The sequence below is a fragment of the Centroberyx gerrardi genome, chromosome 10 (genome assembly GCF_048128805.1).
Source record: "Centroberyx gerrardi isolate f3 chromosome 10, fCenGer3.hap1.cur.20231027, whole genome shotgun sequence".
In the NCBI taxonomy this organism is placed as follows: Eukaryota; Metazoa; Chordata; class Actinopteri; order Beryciformes; family Berycidae; genus Centroberyx; species Centroberyx gerrardi.
In genome coordinates this window covers 10,198,472-10,217,725 of record NC_136006.1, presented here as the reverse complement: position 1 = coordinate 10,217,725, position 19,254 = coordinate 10,198,472, and the positions used below count along the sequence as shown (strand labels likewise).

General features: G+C 41.8%; 2 protein-coding genes across 2 annotated transcripts in view; both read left to right on the top strand.

Moving 5' to 3' along the window:
• The window catches only part of spegb (striated muscle enriched protein kinase b), a 40,560-nt gene extending 27,146 nt beyond the window's left edge, over positions 1-13,414 (top strand). The window contains exons 24-41 of the mRNA XM_071897832.2: positions 27-104; positions 359-531; positions 644-670; positions 981-1,133; positions 1,500-1,542; positions 1,673-1,741; positions 1,914-4,626; positions 4,890-5,039; positions 5,518-5,634; positions 6,260-6,427; positions 6,887-7,009; positions 7,261-7,425; positions 7,740-8,541; positions 9,075-9,314; positions 10,061-10,284; positions 11,881-11,956; positions 12,350-12,499; positions 12,989-13,414. Of these exons, the coding sequence (XP_071753933.2) occupies positions 27-104; positions 359-531; positions 644-670; positions 981-1,133; positions 1,500-1,542; positions 1,673-1,741; positions 1,914-4,626; positions 4,890-5,039; positions 5,518-5,634; positions 6,260-6,427; positions 6,887-7,009; positions 7,261-7,425; positions 7,740-8,541; positions 9,075-9,314; positions 10,061-10,284; positions 11,881-11,956; positions 12,350-12,499; positions 12,989-13,244 (5,727 nt within the window). The 3' untranslated portion in view covers positions 13,245-13,414. The remainder of the gene's footprint in view (positions 1-26; positions 105-358; positions 532-643; positions 671-980; positions 1,134-1,499; positions 1,543-1,672; positions 1,742-1,913; positions 4,627-4,889; positions 5,040-5,517; positions 5,635-6,259; positions 6,428-6,886; positions 7,010-7,260; positions 7,426-7,739; positions 8,542-9,074; positions 9,315-10,060; positions 10,285-11,880; positions 11,957-12,349; positions 12,500-12,988) is intronic.
• A 3,585-nt stretch (positions 13,415-16,999) lies between these two features.
• LOC139910499 (SPEG neighbor protein-like) lies at positions 17,000-18,757 on the top strand. Its single transcript, XM_071897802.2, has 4 exons — positions 17,000-17,106; positions 17,289-17,596; positions 18,376-18,517; positions 18,619-18,757. The coding sequence occupies exons 1-4, from the start codon at positions 17,000-17,002 to the stop codon at positions 18,755-18,757; spliced, it is 696 nt and encodes a 231-aa protein (XP_071753903.1).
• The last annotated feature ends 497 nt before the right edge of the window (positions 18,758-19,254 follow it).

The window sequence follows — 19,254 nt, the reverse complement described above, 5'->3', positions numbered from 1 at the left end:
GTAAATTTATGTTTCCGTTCCTCCAGGTACGTTCATGTATAAGACAACTGCTTGAGGGAGTGGACTACCTTCATCATCTAAACGTCATACACCTGGATATCAAGGTAGATCATTTCATTGTTTTGGTCAATTTTCCTCTTTTAATACGTCCTCTTTTAATACGTCTCCCATTTTCTTCCCAATCCTCCCACCCTTTCAAAATCTTATATCAGATGTAAAGATTTAATATCAATAATAAATAAAATAGTGACCTGGAACCTAAGGTTTGTTTTTTTTATTTAAGTCATCTCACGAGAGTTACTCTCATGACAGAGCATGATGAGGAATTATAGTATGACATTCTTGTCTTTGTCCTTAGCCTGATAACATCCTCATGGCAGACCCCCATGGGGATCAGATTCGAATCTGTGACTTCGGCAACTCAGTGGAAATCACACCCGATGAGGCTCAGTACTGCAAATATGGCACACCGGAATTTGTTGCACCAGAAATTGTCAATCAGACTCCTGTGTCAAAAGCTACCGACATCTGGTAAAGTATCTGCAGTCTGTACAACAAAAATACAGCTGGAGAGGCAGAAAATTTCTACCATATCCCAAGCACAACCCCTTTCTTCTTCTAATCCTCTTCTTTCCTTTCCTAGGCCAATTGGAGTCATTGCATATCTGTGGTAAGTTAAATTGTTTCATTTTCATTATTAAATAAGCAGCAATGGGTTTGATTTGTGAATGACAATGTCAAGGAATTAAATAATTTTGATGTCAGTTATTTGTCAAATGTCCTTGATTATTAAATGAGCCTTAATAATTTAATAGGTATAATTTGATGAATGGTGGTGCAGAGGTCAGAGAGAGAGAGGCCATGAAACTGCATTTAAGTTTTACATGCCGTATGCCTCAGTTTGTGACATAACATTTGCCTATTCAGGATCACTGCTCCTGAGATTATAATTAGTGTTAAATATGTGTTTCTGCTTTCAGTCTGACAGGAGTTTCTCCATTCGCTGGGGAGAACGACCGCAGCTCCGTAATGAACATCAGGAACTATAATGTGGCCTTCGAGGAGAGCATGTTTGCTGACCTTTGCCGAGAGGCTAGGGGTTTCATCATAAAACTGCTGGTAGCAGACAGACTGTGAGTGGAAATATTAATATAAACAAGGTTATTGAGATCATTGTTGACGAAATTGCCTTGTATATTCCATGCTATATTCTTTACTAACAGCGCTGGAAAACTTAAACTAATCGAAACACAAATGTACTTGTGTTAATGATATCTTTTTTACATCAGGTGCTTTCTGTCCTTTCCTACTTGTTTATCTTCCATCCTTCTCTAATCCCGCTATTTCAATGTCTCATACATTCTTCTTTTACCCCTCTCCTTTTAAGCTAAATAACAGAAAACAATTGTTTAAGCTACATAACAGAAAAAAGTTTTTATGTATAAATACAACTGGGACTGAACTGAAACATCCCATGAAATATAATCTTCTTCTTTTAGGAGACCTGATACTCAGGAATGTCTCCGACACCCCTGGTTCAAGGTGAGACGAAGCCAGTGGCTGCGTTTAAAGCCATCATCAGCAAGAAACTCTTTCTACAATTATTTGCACATTGAGCAAGGTCCCATTGCTCTTTTAATCTTAGTGCCTTTATTTATTTTTTATTGTGTAGACACTTAGCAAGGGGAAGGCTATAAGTACAGAGGCCCTGAAGAAGTTTGTATCTCGCAGAAAATGGCAGGTAAGGGATTTTTAAATTCTTATTTTGTTTTTCTACATTGCTCAACATCCAGAATGCCAATAGGTGCTTCAAAAACACGTATTTATCTCATCTCCTTTAATCTTTACATTTTCATATGATTTCAATTGTGGTGCTCATCAATGTTACTGTGTCATGTTTACCCTTTTTTTAGCGATCTCTAATCAGCTACAAATCAAAAATGGTCATGAGGTCCATACCCGAGTTGCTGAACGATTCTTCCAGCCATATCTCCATCGCAGTTCCCAGACACCTCAAAGAGGGTTCACCATTGCCATCATCATCCTCAGACTCTGACGAAGACATTGCTGAACTGCCCTTCATTCCTATGCCACTTAACATGGAATTCTCTGGATCGAGAATGTCGCTGAATGATATCCAGAGCAATGAGCAGGAAACAGGGAAACAGAATGGAACCACTGCTGCTCAAGCCCAGGAGGCAATGGAGTGTGAACCTAAAGCAACGGATAAAGAAGCGGTCGAATTTGCAGGTAAGGGCCGCCTGCGGAAGAGGCCAACGCAAGAAAATGACAAGGGTTCCTCAGATGAAGAGCCACCTGCTCAATTACCACAAAAGTCAGAGACGTCTAGAAAGCCCTTGCGAAGGGGTTCCAGCATGGAGTCAGACAAACCAGAGGGTGGACGACGAAGAGGAGAGCTAAGACGCGGGGGCTCAGCCGACAGTGCATTGTTGCTCCGCATTACACCTGAGGAAGGTACTGGAGAAGGAAACCCAGAGGAAGGCAGGAGAGTTCTCAAAAAAGCTGTGTCTATGGAACTACCAAGGAGGAGCGCCAGCCCAGGAGCTGCCAAGATGAGTCAAGAGGACTACGCTATGAAACTGGAGCTCATGAGACAGCGACTGCTTCGTGGAGGCTCTGTGGACAACAAGATGAGTGGACTTCGAGGCCCTTTGTTGGAGACATTAGGAATGGGAGATGAAAAACGTGCATCATCCTCAGAGCGCTACTCTCGTGGCACTCGTTTGGGCCCACCCCCGTTAACCAGGGCTGCATCCAGTGAATCCCCAAGGGATGATGTTCCTAAACCAAAAGTTCTTCGCAAAAGTGCTTCTTTCAGTCAAGGTGATTCGGAACCTATACCTTTACACCGACGCTCAGGGGCCCCCTTGGAGATTCCCCTGGCACAGATAGAGGAGCGAAGGCTGAAGGAAGCTATATCAATGTCGGCTCTCACTGAACAAATCAAACTGGACTCCCGTCCTGTAACTCCCAGAGAGCCTTCGCCAAAACCACCGATTCCAGAGTCTGTTGTGCAGGAGATTCCAACCAAAATGGAAAGCGAGGAATCATTAATGGAGAAACAGACAAAGCCTGATGAGACTATGAGTGAAAAGATGGATTGTGTGACCACAGACAGTAATTTTGATGAGAGATCAAGCACAAGCGGTTTCTCAGAGAAGGACATGAGCATATCAGAAGAACCAATGATTGAATCAGAGTATATGGGCCAGAGAGAGTCTACTCCTCCTCTTGTGACCCAAAGCTCTACGATAGAAGAGACAATGGAGGAAGAAAAAGAAGAGATGATGGAGGAAGTAGAGAAGAAGACTGTCAGTGTTGCTGAGACAGAAGCCAAAGAGAAGGAAGAAGTAGTGGAAGAAAAGGTAGAAGAGGAAGTAAATATGCCTGTTAAATCTGAGATGATGATCACCACAAGCTCAGTTATAATGACACCTACACAAGAATATTCCCACCCCCCGGCAAATGTTGTGTCAAGTTATGTAACACCCTCACTTCCTGCACGTGTTGTTCTTCCAGATGGTCGGACTTCAGCATATGCTAGCATTATGCAGACCATCATGGTCCCCTCACTACAGCCACTAACTGAACAACCTTTAGGCCCCTCTACACCCATAGCTGTTCCAGCCCCCTCACCATCCTCAACTGAAACATTCGTACCCACATCTGGACCTGTCCCTGCCAACATGTCCTCTGCCTTCCCTGGTCCATCAAAGCCAGTCATCGTGTCAACCACTGAGCACCCTGCTGTCTATTCAAGGGTGGCATCACCCGAAATGATAACAAAAGAGCCCAGTCCACCAAAGACTCTCACACATTCCTCTCCCCAGCGAGAGCTTTCAGCAGGAGGTGAGTTTCAGGACATTACCTCTGAGGAGGTCTTTGAAGCTCGCTTCAAAAAGCGTGAGTCTTCCCTCACAAGAAGCCTCAAATTTCTGTCCAGGTCAAAGAATGAGGACAAATCACAAGTAGCTTCATCAGACTCTACAGAGTCAGGCGAAGAGATGTACCGACCTAGGCCAATTGGTGCGCCATTGGAATTTGCACCAAGGAGACTTGAGGAGAAGTCAAAGTCAGTCCAGGACCTTCGTGAAGCTCAAAAAGACCAAGGCTTTATGAGGAGGCTCTCTATGCGCCTGAAGAGAACACCATCAGCCGAGCGCAAAGAAGAAAAGACCAAAGATGAAGATTCAATTGCTTCAAGGCGTAGGCTTTCTTGGACTCTTGGCCGAAGAGGGTCACAGGAGAAGAAGGAAGTAGAGATGACGCGAATGGATGGTGGAGCCGATACTCTGCCGGAACAAGATGAAAAGGAGCTTAAGAAACCTAACGAATCACCTGTCTTGGCAATGCGCAGGAAGATTGAATCGACAGTGGCCGGGATCTCTACCAGGATTCGCAGCTATTCAGAGGAAAGGAAAGCATCAGAAGATAAGGAACAAAAGAGGACACCCATTCTTTCTATGCTTCGTCGTTCAACATCAGAGAGTCGTGCTATGAAGAGTACTAGTATTCCTCAGAACCAGCTGGTGTCTCAGGCCAGTAATGGTGCCTCATCAGAGTCTCTGGACTCCATGTCCAGCCTCAAATCAGAAACACCAAAGGGTATGAGGCAATTCCTTCTTCATCTTATTGAAAATTTTGGTTCAATTAAACTTGCATGGTAGACAGAATTTTATTTTTTTTTAATAATTTCTGACATTTTCATATTGAGTGCAGCTTTGATCAAGTTTAACAACAATATTATCACTTACACTTTCTTAAATGCATGATGCATGTAAGGAACTGTTCCATACCCTAAACATTCCCCTTTTTCATTCCTAGTTTAGGTTTATTTCAGTTGGAGTACTTTTTTTTTTTTCTGACAGGTGCGGAAGCTGAACGCAGGTCCCGCTGGGATCGATGGGGCCTGACCAGAGGGAAGCGAGACAAGACAGTATCACAGCCTGACATCCCCACTGCAATCACCAGAGAAAATAGTTCCCTACGTTCACGCCAGTACTCCAAGCTGGCTTCTGGTAAGTCCCTCATGAGTGTACATTAAGAGAGTGCAATGTGTCATCAGTAAGATTATTACATTATCAGTAAGTGCTTAAGTTACTGGCTTAAATACTGTATGCTGCATGGTTTACCAAATCACAATACTTAACACAACTTGTATGTCAACAGAACAAGTCCTAAGTTTCCATCACTGACAAAATAGCATTTTGTTGCTTCATAAATCTACATTTTATTGCTTTATACAGCTGTGGATGTCTCACACCTTTAATTCCTATTCTCCTTAGCATTTTCATTCACTGAGACAATAGGGAAGTTGAGAGGGACACTAAGTATCCTCAAGAAAAAAGGTTCTAGCTGATCCTAGGCCAGCAGTTGTACATATGGTTCCAGTGACGGTAGTCTTAACCAGTACACTATCACAGGGTACAATAAATCATACTTATACAGTCGACCCTTAACAATTGTTTTTAATGGTCTAATGTCTCTGGCTCCTAGACTTCCCTCCTGTGTTCCACATCAAGCTGAGAGACCATGTTCTGCTGGAAGGGGATCCAGTCACTCTCAGCTGTCTGCCAGCAGGCAGCCCCCACCCAAACATCACCTGGATAAAAGGTAAGATCTCCATTTTAAATAAGACAGTGTTACCTAGCTGCTGGTATCACAGATATATAATCAGAATCACCTCATTTGCTAATAACAATAAATGTACAGAAATTAGTATTGGGTGCATGGGTGCAGAGACATATTGACCACTTACATTGTATTACACTACATACTGACATGCAGTGCAAGGATAAAATAACCTTACATACAGTGCAAATGGACAGTGCAATAAACAGTACACTATCCACATGAAACATTTAATAGCTATGCACATTCAAGCAGCGTGGTAAACAGTATGGTTGTAGCTGTATTGGAGAGTAAGCATGTATGTGAAGTGAGTCATTATCACTAACTTGTAAGCTTTCCAAAACAGAAGAGCATTGTATCAAAAATGATGGCTGTAAAACAGGGGTAGAAAATGTTTACACCAGGATTTATGTGTGCGGTTTACTTCTAATAACGTCTAATACTTTTTATCTGTCTGTTGTTCTCTGAAAGACAAGTCAACTCAACACTCTTTTTCTACATTATTTGTCATAAACAATATAAAGCAAAAATATGATGTCATTATCCTGTCTCTGAGCAAAAGATCGTTTTTTCAGGGGAAGTTGTTTTTTCACTTGGGTTTCCTCAGATAAGAAGCCCCTGGAGATTGATGCCAGGATGAACATGATCTCCTGCCCCGATGGCCGGCAGCTACTGATGATCATGCAAACCACCAAGAAGGACGCAGGGCTCTATGAATGTGTGGCCACAAACCCCCTGGCCGCTATCACCAGCTCCTGCACAATCTCTCTTGCTCGTAAGCAGACCTGGGTCAAAAAGTATTTGCAAATAATTCCTAGCTTTTATGTTAATCTATGAGGAGCAGCAAACCATATTAGGACAATTCATATACTGTCAGTTGTGCATCACCGAAGATGATTCTAAATTGACTTTTAAATACACTCATATGAGTGGCTAAACTAGCTATCAGTGTATTGTCATACTGTATGTGGCATACCCCACCAATCCTGTCCTCATACACAAGAAAGAGGAGGGGAGAGAGAGAGAGAGAGAGAGAGAGAGAAAGACGGAAAAAGATTGAGAGAGAGAGAGAGAGATGGAAGAGAGAGGTGGAAGAGGAGAGAAATGATGAGCAGAGAGCAAACTAAAGGGCAAGTAAGAGCCAGAGAAGAACAGATGATGGACATAGTTACTGTATTAGTGATTAGATACGATAGCGTGCGTTAATATTGTTAACACCTCTTTACTGTCACAGGTCTGCCCAATCGTCCTGGGACCCCTGAGATTCCTCAGAAGTATAACAACACAGCTCTGGTGCTGTGGAGGCCCTCAGACACCATGGCCCCCTGCACATACTCTCTGGAGAGGAGAGCAGAGGGTCAGTTCACTAACAATGATTAATGTTTTATGGTTTATTTTAGTAAGGACAAATGACACTTTTGTCAGGTGTCCACAGCTGTTTTTTTTCAGATTTCAGTCCCCTATGGATCATATTTTACTTGGGGTTTTGAATGGGTTACATAGACCCAAAGGTAATGAATGTCAACTAAAGGAGCATGTAAACTTTCAGTGATGACCTATGTAGCCTATGTTGTAACATGGACACACTGGCCCTTTTTTCCTCCCTAGGTGAGAATAACTGGTTAATCGTGGCGACAGGAGTGGCAGACTGTTATTACAATGTGGTCGACTTGCCAGCAGGGGGCTCCTTCAGGTTCAGGGTGGCATGCGTCAATAAAGCCGGCCAAGGCCCCTACAGTAACCTCTCAGAGATAGTATGCCTGGATGCTTCAGGTATGTATCATCAAAAAGGAAATCTACTGGAACTATATATTTATTTCAGCTGAGTCAAATATACATTAAGGTATTTTCAGTTTACTTGTTGTCACCACACTGATGCATGTCCTTGAAATTTGTTCATAAGATTGATAAAGTTTTACAGTTTCTACACCCAAACTGTTCAGCACCACTGGGCAACATGTTGAAAATGATACATGTTTTAAGAGTGTAGCATACAGTAACTGTAGATCTGTATGATGTTCCATGTATTGACTTCTTCATTTATCAAGTCCATGAGATGTATCCTCCTTCTCCTTGTCCCTCAATAGAACCAGCTAAATCCAGTGCTCCTGTGGTGGTCAAGACTGTCCCTGCTGCTGCTCCTGCTCCCCCTGTGGTGATGATGTCATCCATGACCGTGCCCCCCATTAAACCTGTTGCTAGTAAAACACCCGCATCGTCATCTGCCCAACCTGGTCCTCCCACCACCTCAGCTTCCCCTCCTCCTGTATCGGTGGCTAAATCTGTTTCTCCAACACCCATCAAACCCGCTGTGCAAACTGTTGCTAGCCCACCTGTTGCCCCTGTGCCTGTTAGCGCAGCCCCCTCCCACCAAGCTCCCGTCCAGCCCACCGCAGCAGTCCAAGCCGCGCCAGCCAAAGCCAAGACCACCCTTAACATCAGTGTTGGTAAACCCCAAACCAAGCTGGCACTTCCCCCTGTTGTCCTGCCTAAACCTCAGAGTCCTATCAATATTGTCCCCCCCATGACCAAGACTCCCCCTTCGCCCGCGGTGCCACCTGCCCCCGTCATCGGGAAACCTATTTCATCTGTGCCGATGTACATTCCGGCCGCGTCAACTCGTGTCACGCCCCCTTCCCCAGCTGCCCCCACCCCGGCAACCAGCGCCCCCTCTGCCACTCCTGTTGTCTCCCCGCCCGTGGTGCTGGTGTCTAGCTTGACACCAGTGGTGCAGGGAGGGGACAGCCGCGGTACCCCATCCGGACGGGTCACCCCATCAGGGCGGGCCACACCTTCGGGACGCAGAACACCCTTGGGGAAGCCCGGAGAGGGATCTCTGCGCCAGGGAGTTCCCCAGAAACCTTACACCTTCATGGATGAGAAAGCCAGGTATTGATTGCCAATGGAATAGCAGTAAAATATATATAATTCATACAAGCAAAACTGAAATGTGAAGTACTTGGCAACTGCGTAGCTTGAAAACAAGGTAAAGCATTTAAAGGCTTCTAAAGAATGATGGTACTTTTTTGAAAGCATAGCAGGTAACTTACATCCTTGGTTGACAAAATGAATTTATAACATCAGAAAGGAAAGCAAATCAATGGCACTCTTCATGAATACATTAAAAAGCCTTAAATCTATGAGAGCAGGGAATTGTTTGATACTCTGAATGTTCTGATGAAGAACAAGGCTAAAACGTGTTTGAATTTTGTAAGTTTCTAACCCTGTTCATTGAACACTCCACTGGATTACAGACTTTTAAGTTTCCTCTCTGATGTATTGACCCCGCACCAAAGAGCACCCTCTACTTTAGATTTTCCAAAGTAGATATTTCAAAATAAAGCACTCTCCACCCTGTTTTCCCATTTATTGGATTTACAGCATTTTGTAAAGGAGCCCTTCACTTATTCCTCATCACACAGAGGTCGGTTTGGCGTGATCCGGGAGTGCCGGGAGAACGCCACAGGCAACCTGTTCATGGCTAAGATCGTACCATACGAGGGGGACAACAAGCAGTCGGTGCTGCAGGAGTACGATATCCTCAAGTCGCTTCACCATGACAAGATCATGGCTCTGCATGAGGCCTACGTCACACCGCGTTACCTGGTGCTCATCTCTGAGTGCTGCAGTGGGAAGGAGCTGCTCTACAGCCTCATAGACAGGTAGAGGCAAACAACCATACTTCCTGTAATAAATTGGCACTCACCTAATGTGAATGCCTTACCTGGTTTCCTGTTATACTGAATGAGAGGATAACGGAAAATACCTTTTTTGGTGTTTTGGTGTTTTTGCACTGCACTTCCCAGCCAGTACTAAAACATATTTTTCCTTTAGATTTTCTTTTAATGAAGTTTCTGTCGGTAGTTTCTGAGCTTCTCTTTGTCTGTTCAGTTATAGTGGGTATTGGGGGTTAATGCTAACTACTGAGTTCTTCTTCTATTAATTCCAAACAAATTGTTGCTGCTGCAGGAAATGTAAAACCATCACTTCCTGAACTACAACCTACCCAACACTGGGTGTTTAGAACATAAAAAATGTAAAAGCTTTAATGAACTGGGTATAGGTTGAATCACTATTGTGTTATATCAATTGGCGATAGAGAGTAGCAAAATAGACATTTATTTGAGTCAAAATGTCACAGATTTACTTTACGTTTTTGTCAAGTTTTAACGTATAAAAAAATTTAATCTCAAGCTGTTGTCTCAGTATAATGGTTTCATCTTATTTTCCGTCAGCAAAGAATGAAGGTAGATGAAGTGAAAAGATTAAATTTGCCACTGTATAGATGGACAGAAGAGATCATTCATTTTTACAATATTAATTAGAGTCAGTATGAGTAAATGCCTTTAAAATATTCTGTCTGGGATCCTTTAACAAACACAACCTGCTCTTCTCTTGTGTCGCTCAGATTCCGCTACTCGGAGGATGACGTGGTGGCCTACATTGTCCAGATCCTCCAGGGGCTGGACTACCTCCACACCCGACGCATCCTCCACCTGGACATCAAGCCAGAGAACATCATCGTCACCTACATGAATGTCATCAAGATCATTGACTTTGGCAGTGCCCAGAACTTCAACCCTCTCTTCCTCAAGCAGTTCAGCCCTCCTATTGGAACACTGGAGTACATGTGTAAGAGTCCTGATTTTCACAACCTGTTGGGAATCATAGAGATTAAGACGCACAGTTCAATCCGAGTCCTATTCTGTGAAGAAATTATGATCTTGAGGATAGCCAGTAAAAGGATTAACACACTGGAATTTACACTGGAAGCAATTTAGACAGCTAACTGCACTCTGAAGTCACATTTTCACAGTACAGACAAGTAAGCTAGCTAATTAAAACAGGGATCCAACAGAGAGATCTAGTGAAGAGGTAATATATCACAATGCAAAATACTGTACGGGGGAAGGAGGGTTGGGGGTGGAGAGGGGAGCTCCAAACCAGACTGCGGTTCTGAAAGTGACTTTTGAAAGTGACTTTTGAAAGCCAGAAACTCAGCACCTGGCAAAGTAATCGTTGAGTTGTTGGTATTGATCAAGAACCCTAACAAACCCCTGCAGATATGTTATGGTCATTTTGTGCTATGGGAAAGTAAAAACTCTTATTCAGAGAAGCAGACAGAAGTAACAATTGGATTGGTGCTCTTGTGGATTAAGAAAAAGTAGTCAAGTCTGTTAGTTTACAGGTGCTTATTGAAACAGGAATCAAACCTGTAGAAAACTGAGATACTAGCTCTAAGATTGAAAACCTCCAGAGAGGAAAAAGTAAACCGTATACTGTAAAAAAAAAACTGTAAAAGCTGTATACACAAAGTCAAAGGCACTCTAAATCCAGTGAGGGAAGAGACTAAAAACTTTAAATTCAAAAGCCTTTATTTTCATGGCTGAGAGCCAATGCATTTTGACTGTAAGGTCTTCATCAGGACAAGAATCTTATTGCCTTGGACACTGAGTACAGGGATTGAGTTTACTTTTCAGATTCGAAGCAACTCATAGACGTGCAAAGTAACTCACTCACTGACATCTTCACGGTTAGCCTATCTGACCCCTAGTGGCCGTTAGGAGGCATGGCAATGTCTACAGACAACACACTGAACCAGGATCCTTCACTCGCCTCCTGTCAATACTGTATAGACTGCTTTGCATCTATGACACTGTGTATCCTTGTTTCTCAGTTTGCATCTCAGTTTTCAACTAAAACTCTTACTTATTGTACATTTAAGTATGCGTTATGTGTGAAAATGTGAAATAATCCTTTATTTATTGAGATAAACCACTAAGATGGAGATCTATTTTACAAGTGAGACATGAGCACACAGAAACATTTCAAAATCAAAAGAATATAAATAAAATAAATTCTTCTTTATTGATCTTTGCTTTTGTTGACCCTCTGTCAAACTGTTGCTGTTTGTTGTGGATCTCTTTTGTAACTATTTTGTTAATGGGTGTGGAACTGTGTTATGTTTACTGCGTGCACTGGCTGTGAAAAAGAATGTCCTCTTGAGGGTAATAAACTAAACTAACTAAAACTGTTCATTCACACATCACAGAAAGCATTTTAAACAGCAACACGTAATGACACATGTCAAATGCAGTTAAGTCATAAACTATAGGTTGTCTAGTGCTAAAGACTATCTCTGGACATAATTATAGTTCTGCGTGGGATGAATAGAGATTGTGCGTTGTGCGTTGATGTGTCATTCATCTTCCTGTCTTCTCCTTCTAGCTCCGGAGATGTTGAAAGGGGATGTGGTGGGCCCTCCAGCTGACATCTGGAGCATAGGCGTATTGACTTTCATCATGTGAGTACTGTAGCTTTCACAGTTTCCACCCAGTAAGTCCTCTTTAAATAGAAATCTTACAGTATTCTTTAGGTAAAGTAAGAAGATTGAAGAATTGTGAGCTGCATTTGCATGGATGCCTTTTTATATCATATAGGAAATGTAGTGCTCTTCAGTTCTTTGATGTTCAGAGTTTATATGGTGCTGACATCAGGCTTACTGCTGTTGTCTTATTAGAAATGTTTATTATTATTCCAAAAAATACTGTTCTAATTTCATGAACCAGTCTAGACACATGTCTTTTATGTGATCAAATTATTATTGTGTATTTATTTTAGTGTGCATTACGCATATGGTTCAAGAAATCTACATCGTTGACATTGTTGTATTTCTAAATTCTCCCTGATATTCCAGGTTGAGCGGGAGGTCGCCTTTCCTGGAGAACGATCCTCAGGAGACTGAAGCCAGGATCCATGCAGCAAAGTTCGACCTCTCTAAACTCTACCAGAATGTGTCCCAAAGTGCCTCTCTGTTCCTCAAGAAGATCCTCTGTAGCTACCCTTGGTAAACTGAACATGAGTCTGAACATGAGTCTTTGCTCACAATGTGTAATGCCCATATAGCACACAGTTTCTGGCTTGGATCGCCATGTTTTAAATTATAAGATTATTTGTCTATATACATTTGTATGTTTTGATCATTTTTATATTTACTGGTTGATCATCTATCATTAACTTTGAAGTGGAGACCTGATTTTACAACCACAGAAAATGTTGTTTACTTTATACAAACTGATCAATTATTCAATTAGTAGGCAGCACTTTTTATGTCAGAAAATATAAAGTTCATTTTATTTTTTAAGAATCCTTATTTAACTTGGCAAGCTGACTCCTCTAATAATAAATTCTTTGCACTTACATGCAGATACATTAGAATATACTGATGATAGAACTGTATAGGGCATTTGTATGTGCATGTAGAAGAAGCGAAACAGGAATCCACTGCAATCATTGCCTGAAAATATTTGGGTCTTGACATTGTGCTCTTCCCCAGGGCCCGTCCATCCATCAAGGACTGCTTCAATAACTCCTGGCTCCAAGATGCCTACCTGATGCGCCTTCGTAGGCAGACTCTCACCTTCACCACAACCCGTCTCAAGGAATTCCTGGCCGACCAGCAGCACAGGCGAGAGGAGGTGGCCACCAAGCACAAAGTTCTCCTACGGTCCTACCAGAGTTCGCCACAAACCCCCACGAGCCCCATCATGCCAAATATGCCAACCTCCCCCACCACACCTGTCACCCAGTGAAAACAGGCTCCTGAACACAAGTTGGCAGGACCTTAAGGGGGGGCACGGGCTCAGAGAGAGACGAGACTTTGGGCCAAGAGGTAGGGGCCGTCCCCTTCAGGTGTGAGTTGTTGGTCTTGGTTGGTAGAGGACACAAAAACACAAGAAACCAGCATTGGCTCTGATCTACAAAGACCTCACTTCTTTGTTTTTTTTGAAAGGCCATACTGGTTTTATAAGAAAATCTGAAAGAAAGCTTTCAAGCCTGAGGGAAATGTTGCAATGTTACCAGAGCATGATTGCATTTCTTTATATGGTGGACCTTGTTCATATAAGGCAGAATGTCGTCTCAAAGTTAGTACCTCAATGTTTGTACCTTTGCATACACTTTGGATAAATTAATTACTTTCTTTCTTACTGTCATCTCTAAACTGAATGGCGAGGACACATTCTGGTATATTGTGGTAACCCACCATCAATAGGCCTAAAATGGCTGTTATTGAATTCTGATGTTGTCAAGAAAATTGTTTCATGTGAGAAAAAATGCATCAAAGCCATAGATGGCTCTGTAATGCATTAAGACTCCAAAACAAGGACTGCTCAACACAATTCTCATTAAATTTTAAGACAAATGATGCCTTTGCCATTGTAACACATCTACAATCTGAATCTCATTATCAAACGCTCCATGGTTCCCAAAGAGTACCAGCCAAACGACCATCAGTAATGTTAATTGAGTATGGAAGTCCATTCTATGATGTCTAATTTTGTGCAAGTCCATGATCAAGGACTACAACCTAGAATGCTAAATATTTTTCAATATAAACAGAAATCTACAACCTTAGAGCGGTGTAAATTGTGCTACCTGAGTTTTTATATTGTCATAGCACCTCAAACAATTGTCAAAATTGTAGCGGTTCCGGAATGGGCTTTTAAAAAAATAAAAATCTATATATTTGAGTGTAAAGATATAATGGTGAATTATCTACAAGGGCTATTAGAATAGGACACTTGATCAATGCAAAATGTTTTGCTCTAATGTTCCCAAACGGGAGGGTAATTTTCAAAGGCAGATTTTTTTCTTTCTTTTTTTTTTTGACTTTGTATTATCGGATCATCGTCTTCAGAGAGTTTCTCCATTCGAAATGCGTTTGCTCAAAGCGACGATGAGGACAGCGTCGGTGGCTGCATGTGAGACTGTCGGGGTGTTGGCACTTGGCAGGCACTTTCAGGGAGTTGCCTTCACCACAAAACCACGCCAACAACCAACACATTAGCTTCCAACTCAGCTTAGAAAGTCCTATTATCATCCACCCAGCCCAGTGTAAAGGTGCCAGTTTGATTAGCCATGCAGGGATATTTACACTCATCTCTGAGTTAAGGAGTCAAGTTGCACGTGGACATTTACCTGAGTAAGATATGAGATCATTTAGGGTTTCCAAGGTAAAGTAAATCACTCTAGAAACCCATTGGTGAAATTTGGGTGCCTCACAAGTGCCCTTAGAGTTAGCATTAGTTAGCATTAAAAAAAAACAGCCTACTCTACCATTAAGTTAGAGAGGATGTTGATCTGTCACAGCTACTGCTTTGGAGAAGAGTTTGTATTATTTGATTTTTAGATAGAACAAAGAACAAAGTTTGTTAAATAGCAGATAGTTCAGAGACTTTTTTTTTTTCGACAAATAAAAAAGGGATGGGTAAAAATGTAATTGTTAAGAATGATATTATACATTACATTGGCTATTATACATTACATTAAAATGATACATTGGTCATTTGTTACATCCAGTATTAACTCAGTATTCAAGGGAATTTGATAGTGTAGATAAGTTGTATTGTTGCTTTTATATAGCTTTGCCAGCCAAGGGCAAATCCAATTTTAAGATCGGCATGTGAAACATTTGCACAAATTTCAGATTTTTGATAATTTTGGTGTTATATGTATCGATTTCAAGTCGGGATTTACAAACATAACGCATAAGGTGTAATTTATCTGATTCTCCTCAGCTGTGGATTTAATTTTGAAGCAACTGTCAAGGCATGACACTGATCTGTCTGCTTGAGTGACATCCCATAAAGCTGCATTATGCATAAAATCATGAGTTGTTTTAATCCTTGTATTAACGGATAGGAGTTGTTGGTAATTCAATGAAATTATTTTACTAATTCTATATATTCTAATGCTATTGTTGCATAATCACTGCCATTGATTTCTGCAGAGTTATTTGTCTTTCTTGGCTCAATCATTGTCCTTAATCAAAAAAGGAGATTAAACTTGAATGAGAACAGGCGAGATAAGCATGAGAATACAATGTTGCATAACAACGCTAAATGCCTCTGCAATGTATTAATTCTGTTCTTTAATCATATGAACCTTTATCGCAACTATTTGTAAACTGACAGCAGGGTTTTTAATGCAAAAGATGACAAAAGCTCCACATTTTGTATCAAAATCCTATACAATATTTTGTGGAATGTATTGCAGTGCCTCATGTGATGGATATTAGACCCAAAAAGAAAATAGTTTGTTAAATGAATGACTAGTTCTTTATTTTGATTATATGAATTTGATTGCTTTTTGTGTGTTTGCATTTGTTTATTTATTGAGTGATTGTATTTGTTGCAGCTTCTGCTATTTTGTTCTGTGAAACCTCTGAATCTGGCATGGAATAGGCATGACAGCTGTTAAGGCTATGAATAATAAAGGAAATATGACACAAAAACATGAATATGATGTAGCGTTTTGTTCTTGGATGAAACCCGCGCATGAAAAGTTGACTTGCAAATTAAGCCCAATCTGTGTCACATGACTTCACCATGTCTTTTTATTGCAGAAAGGACATTTTTATATTACCTAAACTTGTATTTGTTATGAATGTAAAGTTAGTAATCATTATTTGCTCTCTGCTGCTAGTAGCTGATGGACATAAAAAGAGCAAGGGCATGACTTAATGTTTCCACTCAAATTGAGGATCACAATTGGTCCATGACTTCATGCTACAGTCATGGAGCCTGGTCAATTTGGGCTGTGACCCCTCCCTGCGCGTGTCCCTTTAGACCGCCACCTGTGTGTGTGTGTGTGTGTGTCTGTGTGTGTGTGTGTGTGTGTGAGTGTGTGTGCATTTCCACCCGGGACCACTCACATTTCAATCTTTTCCAACTGGCATTTAAACAACCACTAACAAAACTATTAACTGCTCTAAGCATTCTCGGGAGTATTTGATGTGCAGGCTATATAAGGTTGGGCAAACATCTCTGTCTGTAGCATTTGCTGCGCATCTTCAATCAGCCTGGTCATGCTGAGTATTTCCTAATACGAAGGTCCAAAGAAGGAGAAGGAATGTGGGAGGTGATGCCTCTTCTGCCTTGGGTCCTTGAGGACCAAGAAGGCTCCTCCTGACCTCGAGATATAAAGCCTGAAGTGTCTCAAGCCTGCTGACTGGTGTGGATCTCCAGGAGGATCTTCAGGGTAAGATATGTGACATTAAGTTAAGACTGGACAAAATTAGTGAAGTAAGTAAGGTAATGTATTTGCGTATGAGTTGATCTACATAACTTTTGTCCATGTTCCTCATAACTGGAAACCTCCTGACTTGCAGTGGTCACTTTGTACAGCGTATTACGGCCATTAGGATAATGTGTTTTTTTTTTACCGCAGCTGGGGGGAGGGGGGTAATACTCTGAGAACAAACACAGAATTTCTGAGATTAAAGTCAGTCATTTTTCCTGATCTTATTTTCCTTATAACTGGTAACATCCTGCTCTGACCACTGCAGATGTCCAAAGCTAAGGCTGCACCCCCTCCTGGGTGCACTCTGAACATCAACGATCCTCAGGTCCAGGAGGCTGCTATTCGCATCCAGGCTTCATATCGGGGCCACAGGTACCTTAGAGAATGTTCAATCTCTGCTGACGTCAATTCAAATGCAGTTTGAGCCCAAAATATGTTAAGAATTGCTGTAGAAAAGCAAATAAATCAGATGGTGAACATTCAGTGCAGGTTTACCAGTCATGTATGAAATATTTGTGGCCTGTATTGCTTTCATTATTGTGTTTGCCTCATAGATCGCGTAAAGAGCTGCGGGAGAAAGGCCCTCCCAAGATCCTGCAGGAGCTCAAAGATGTGGTTCTCCTGGAGGGCAGCGCTGCAAAGCTGGAGTGTAGGGTCAGCGCTTTCCCGGATCCCTTCATTGTCTGGTCCAAGGACGGCAAAGAGCTGAAGGACGGCCCCAAGTACCGCTATGTTTTTGAAGACCCAGATTTTGTGGCGCTCGTGGTCCGCGATGGGGTGCTGGCTGACCTGGGGAAATACACTGTTACCATCAAGAACCCGTTTGGACAGACAGCTGGATCTGCTTGTATTCTAGTGGAGGGTGTGTACAGACTGTTAGTTGTGGGTGTAGTTTGCTTGATACCTTCTTTCTTTAAACTCATGTTTGTCAGTTGGCCATTCAGATTTTCACCAGCCACTTTAATTTCTTGGCAGATGAAGAAGAATAGAAAAGACAGCTACAAAATTACCCCACATTTGGCTGGTGGCTAGTGCTAATGTTTGCAAATGTTTGCCAGTGTTAGAAATCTCATCAGAACTGTCCCGACATCTAGTGCCAAATCTTACTTCTATTGTGTTTCTCTAGTGCTGAGCAGTGTCTCCCCAAGAAATGCTTCTTTGTGGGGTGCAAGGGTCCCTGAAACAGCATTTAGACCATGAGACATTAAAACTCTCCACCGAAAACAATACAGACAAAATAAATTAAGGTGGAGTGGCAGCTCCTTTAAGCAGGTTGAGTCACCTTGTTGTTTTAGTCAACCTTAGAGAACCTTTACATCGTAGAAATTTGTATACATGAGTAAGAATGGCTTAGGAAGTGACAAGAGAAGACATACATGCATCTCCATAAGAACAACTTAGCAGCTATCAGTGTAGTTACTCATGGAGGATAAAATGAGGAATGTCCCATTCTGCTTCCAATGCTCCCATCATATACTAAACAGCTTCAATTTTAGGTCTTCAACAATACCTGACAAAGACCTAAAGTCGAAACGTATGCTGTTCGAAACACGATGGCAGCATTGGATGCAGTGTGTAGAGTTCTCCATCCTCTCCTCTATCACATGGCTAACAGAGAGATTTTGCCTCATGTTCTCCTAGTCCCTGCTAAGGTTTCCAAAGGCCCAGACAACATCAAGGTCAAGAGAGGGACAACAGTGGTGCTCAAGGCTGAGATAAGTGGAGAGCCTCCTCCAGATGTTGGCTGGCTCAAAGATGGCGATGACATTGAGGAGGATAACAGGTAAGGCTGTTTCCAATGCAGACAGAAAACAGCTGCATTCATCTCTTGCACTGAGTGTGTTGGGGATTCAGATTATCTAATATATGGTAATTGTCTTCCAGGGTATTCTACGACATCGGAGACACCAACACAATCTTGACCATCAAAAATGCAAAGCTGTCCGATGCGGGCAAGTACGAGGTGTTTGTGGAGAACAACCTGGGCACAGACCAGTCCTTTGCCCGTGTTGACATCCTCTGATGCAGCTTCTCAAGTCCACCACTGCTAAGGCGTCAAGCCAATGTCATTTTGTATGTGCCTGTTTTTGCTCTTATCGCAATGCAACGAAAAATATGTTGATGCTGTGTTCAAAGATGTACATAACTTAAACTTTGCTCTCAATAAAAAGTAAAGAAAACGTTTGCTAAGCACTTGTTTTAGAGTGGCTTTTTTGAAATTATGCGCTATTGGTGACAATATAAAGTAGGTGTAATGTGAGACTATACTGCACATTGACATAGAATTTTCTTCAACATTAGTACATATTTTACATTTGCATTCATATAAACCTTCTGGCTGTCTCATATCCAGAGTTACATGCATCACCAACTTTACAAGCAACATATGGTAAAGAGTGCAAAGGTCAAAGCACAGTAAACAGACTGATAACATTATGTACGCTAGAATGATTGTTTATGACAGAAGTGTTAGGTTGAGAAATAAGAGCCAGGGAGAAAAGGTAGAAAAGGGTTTTTTTG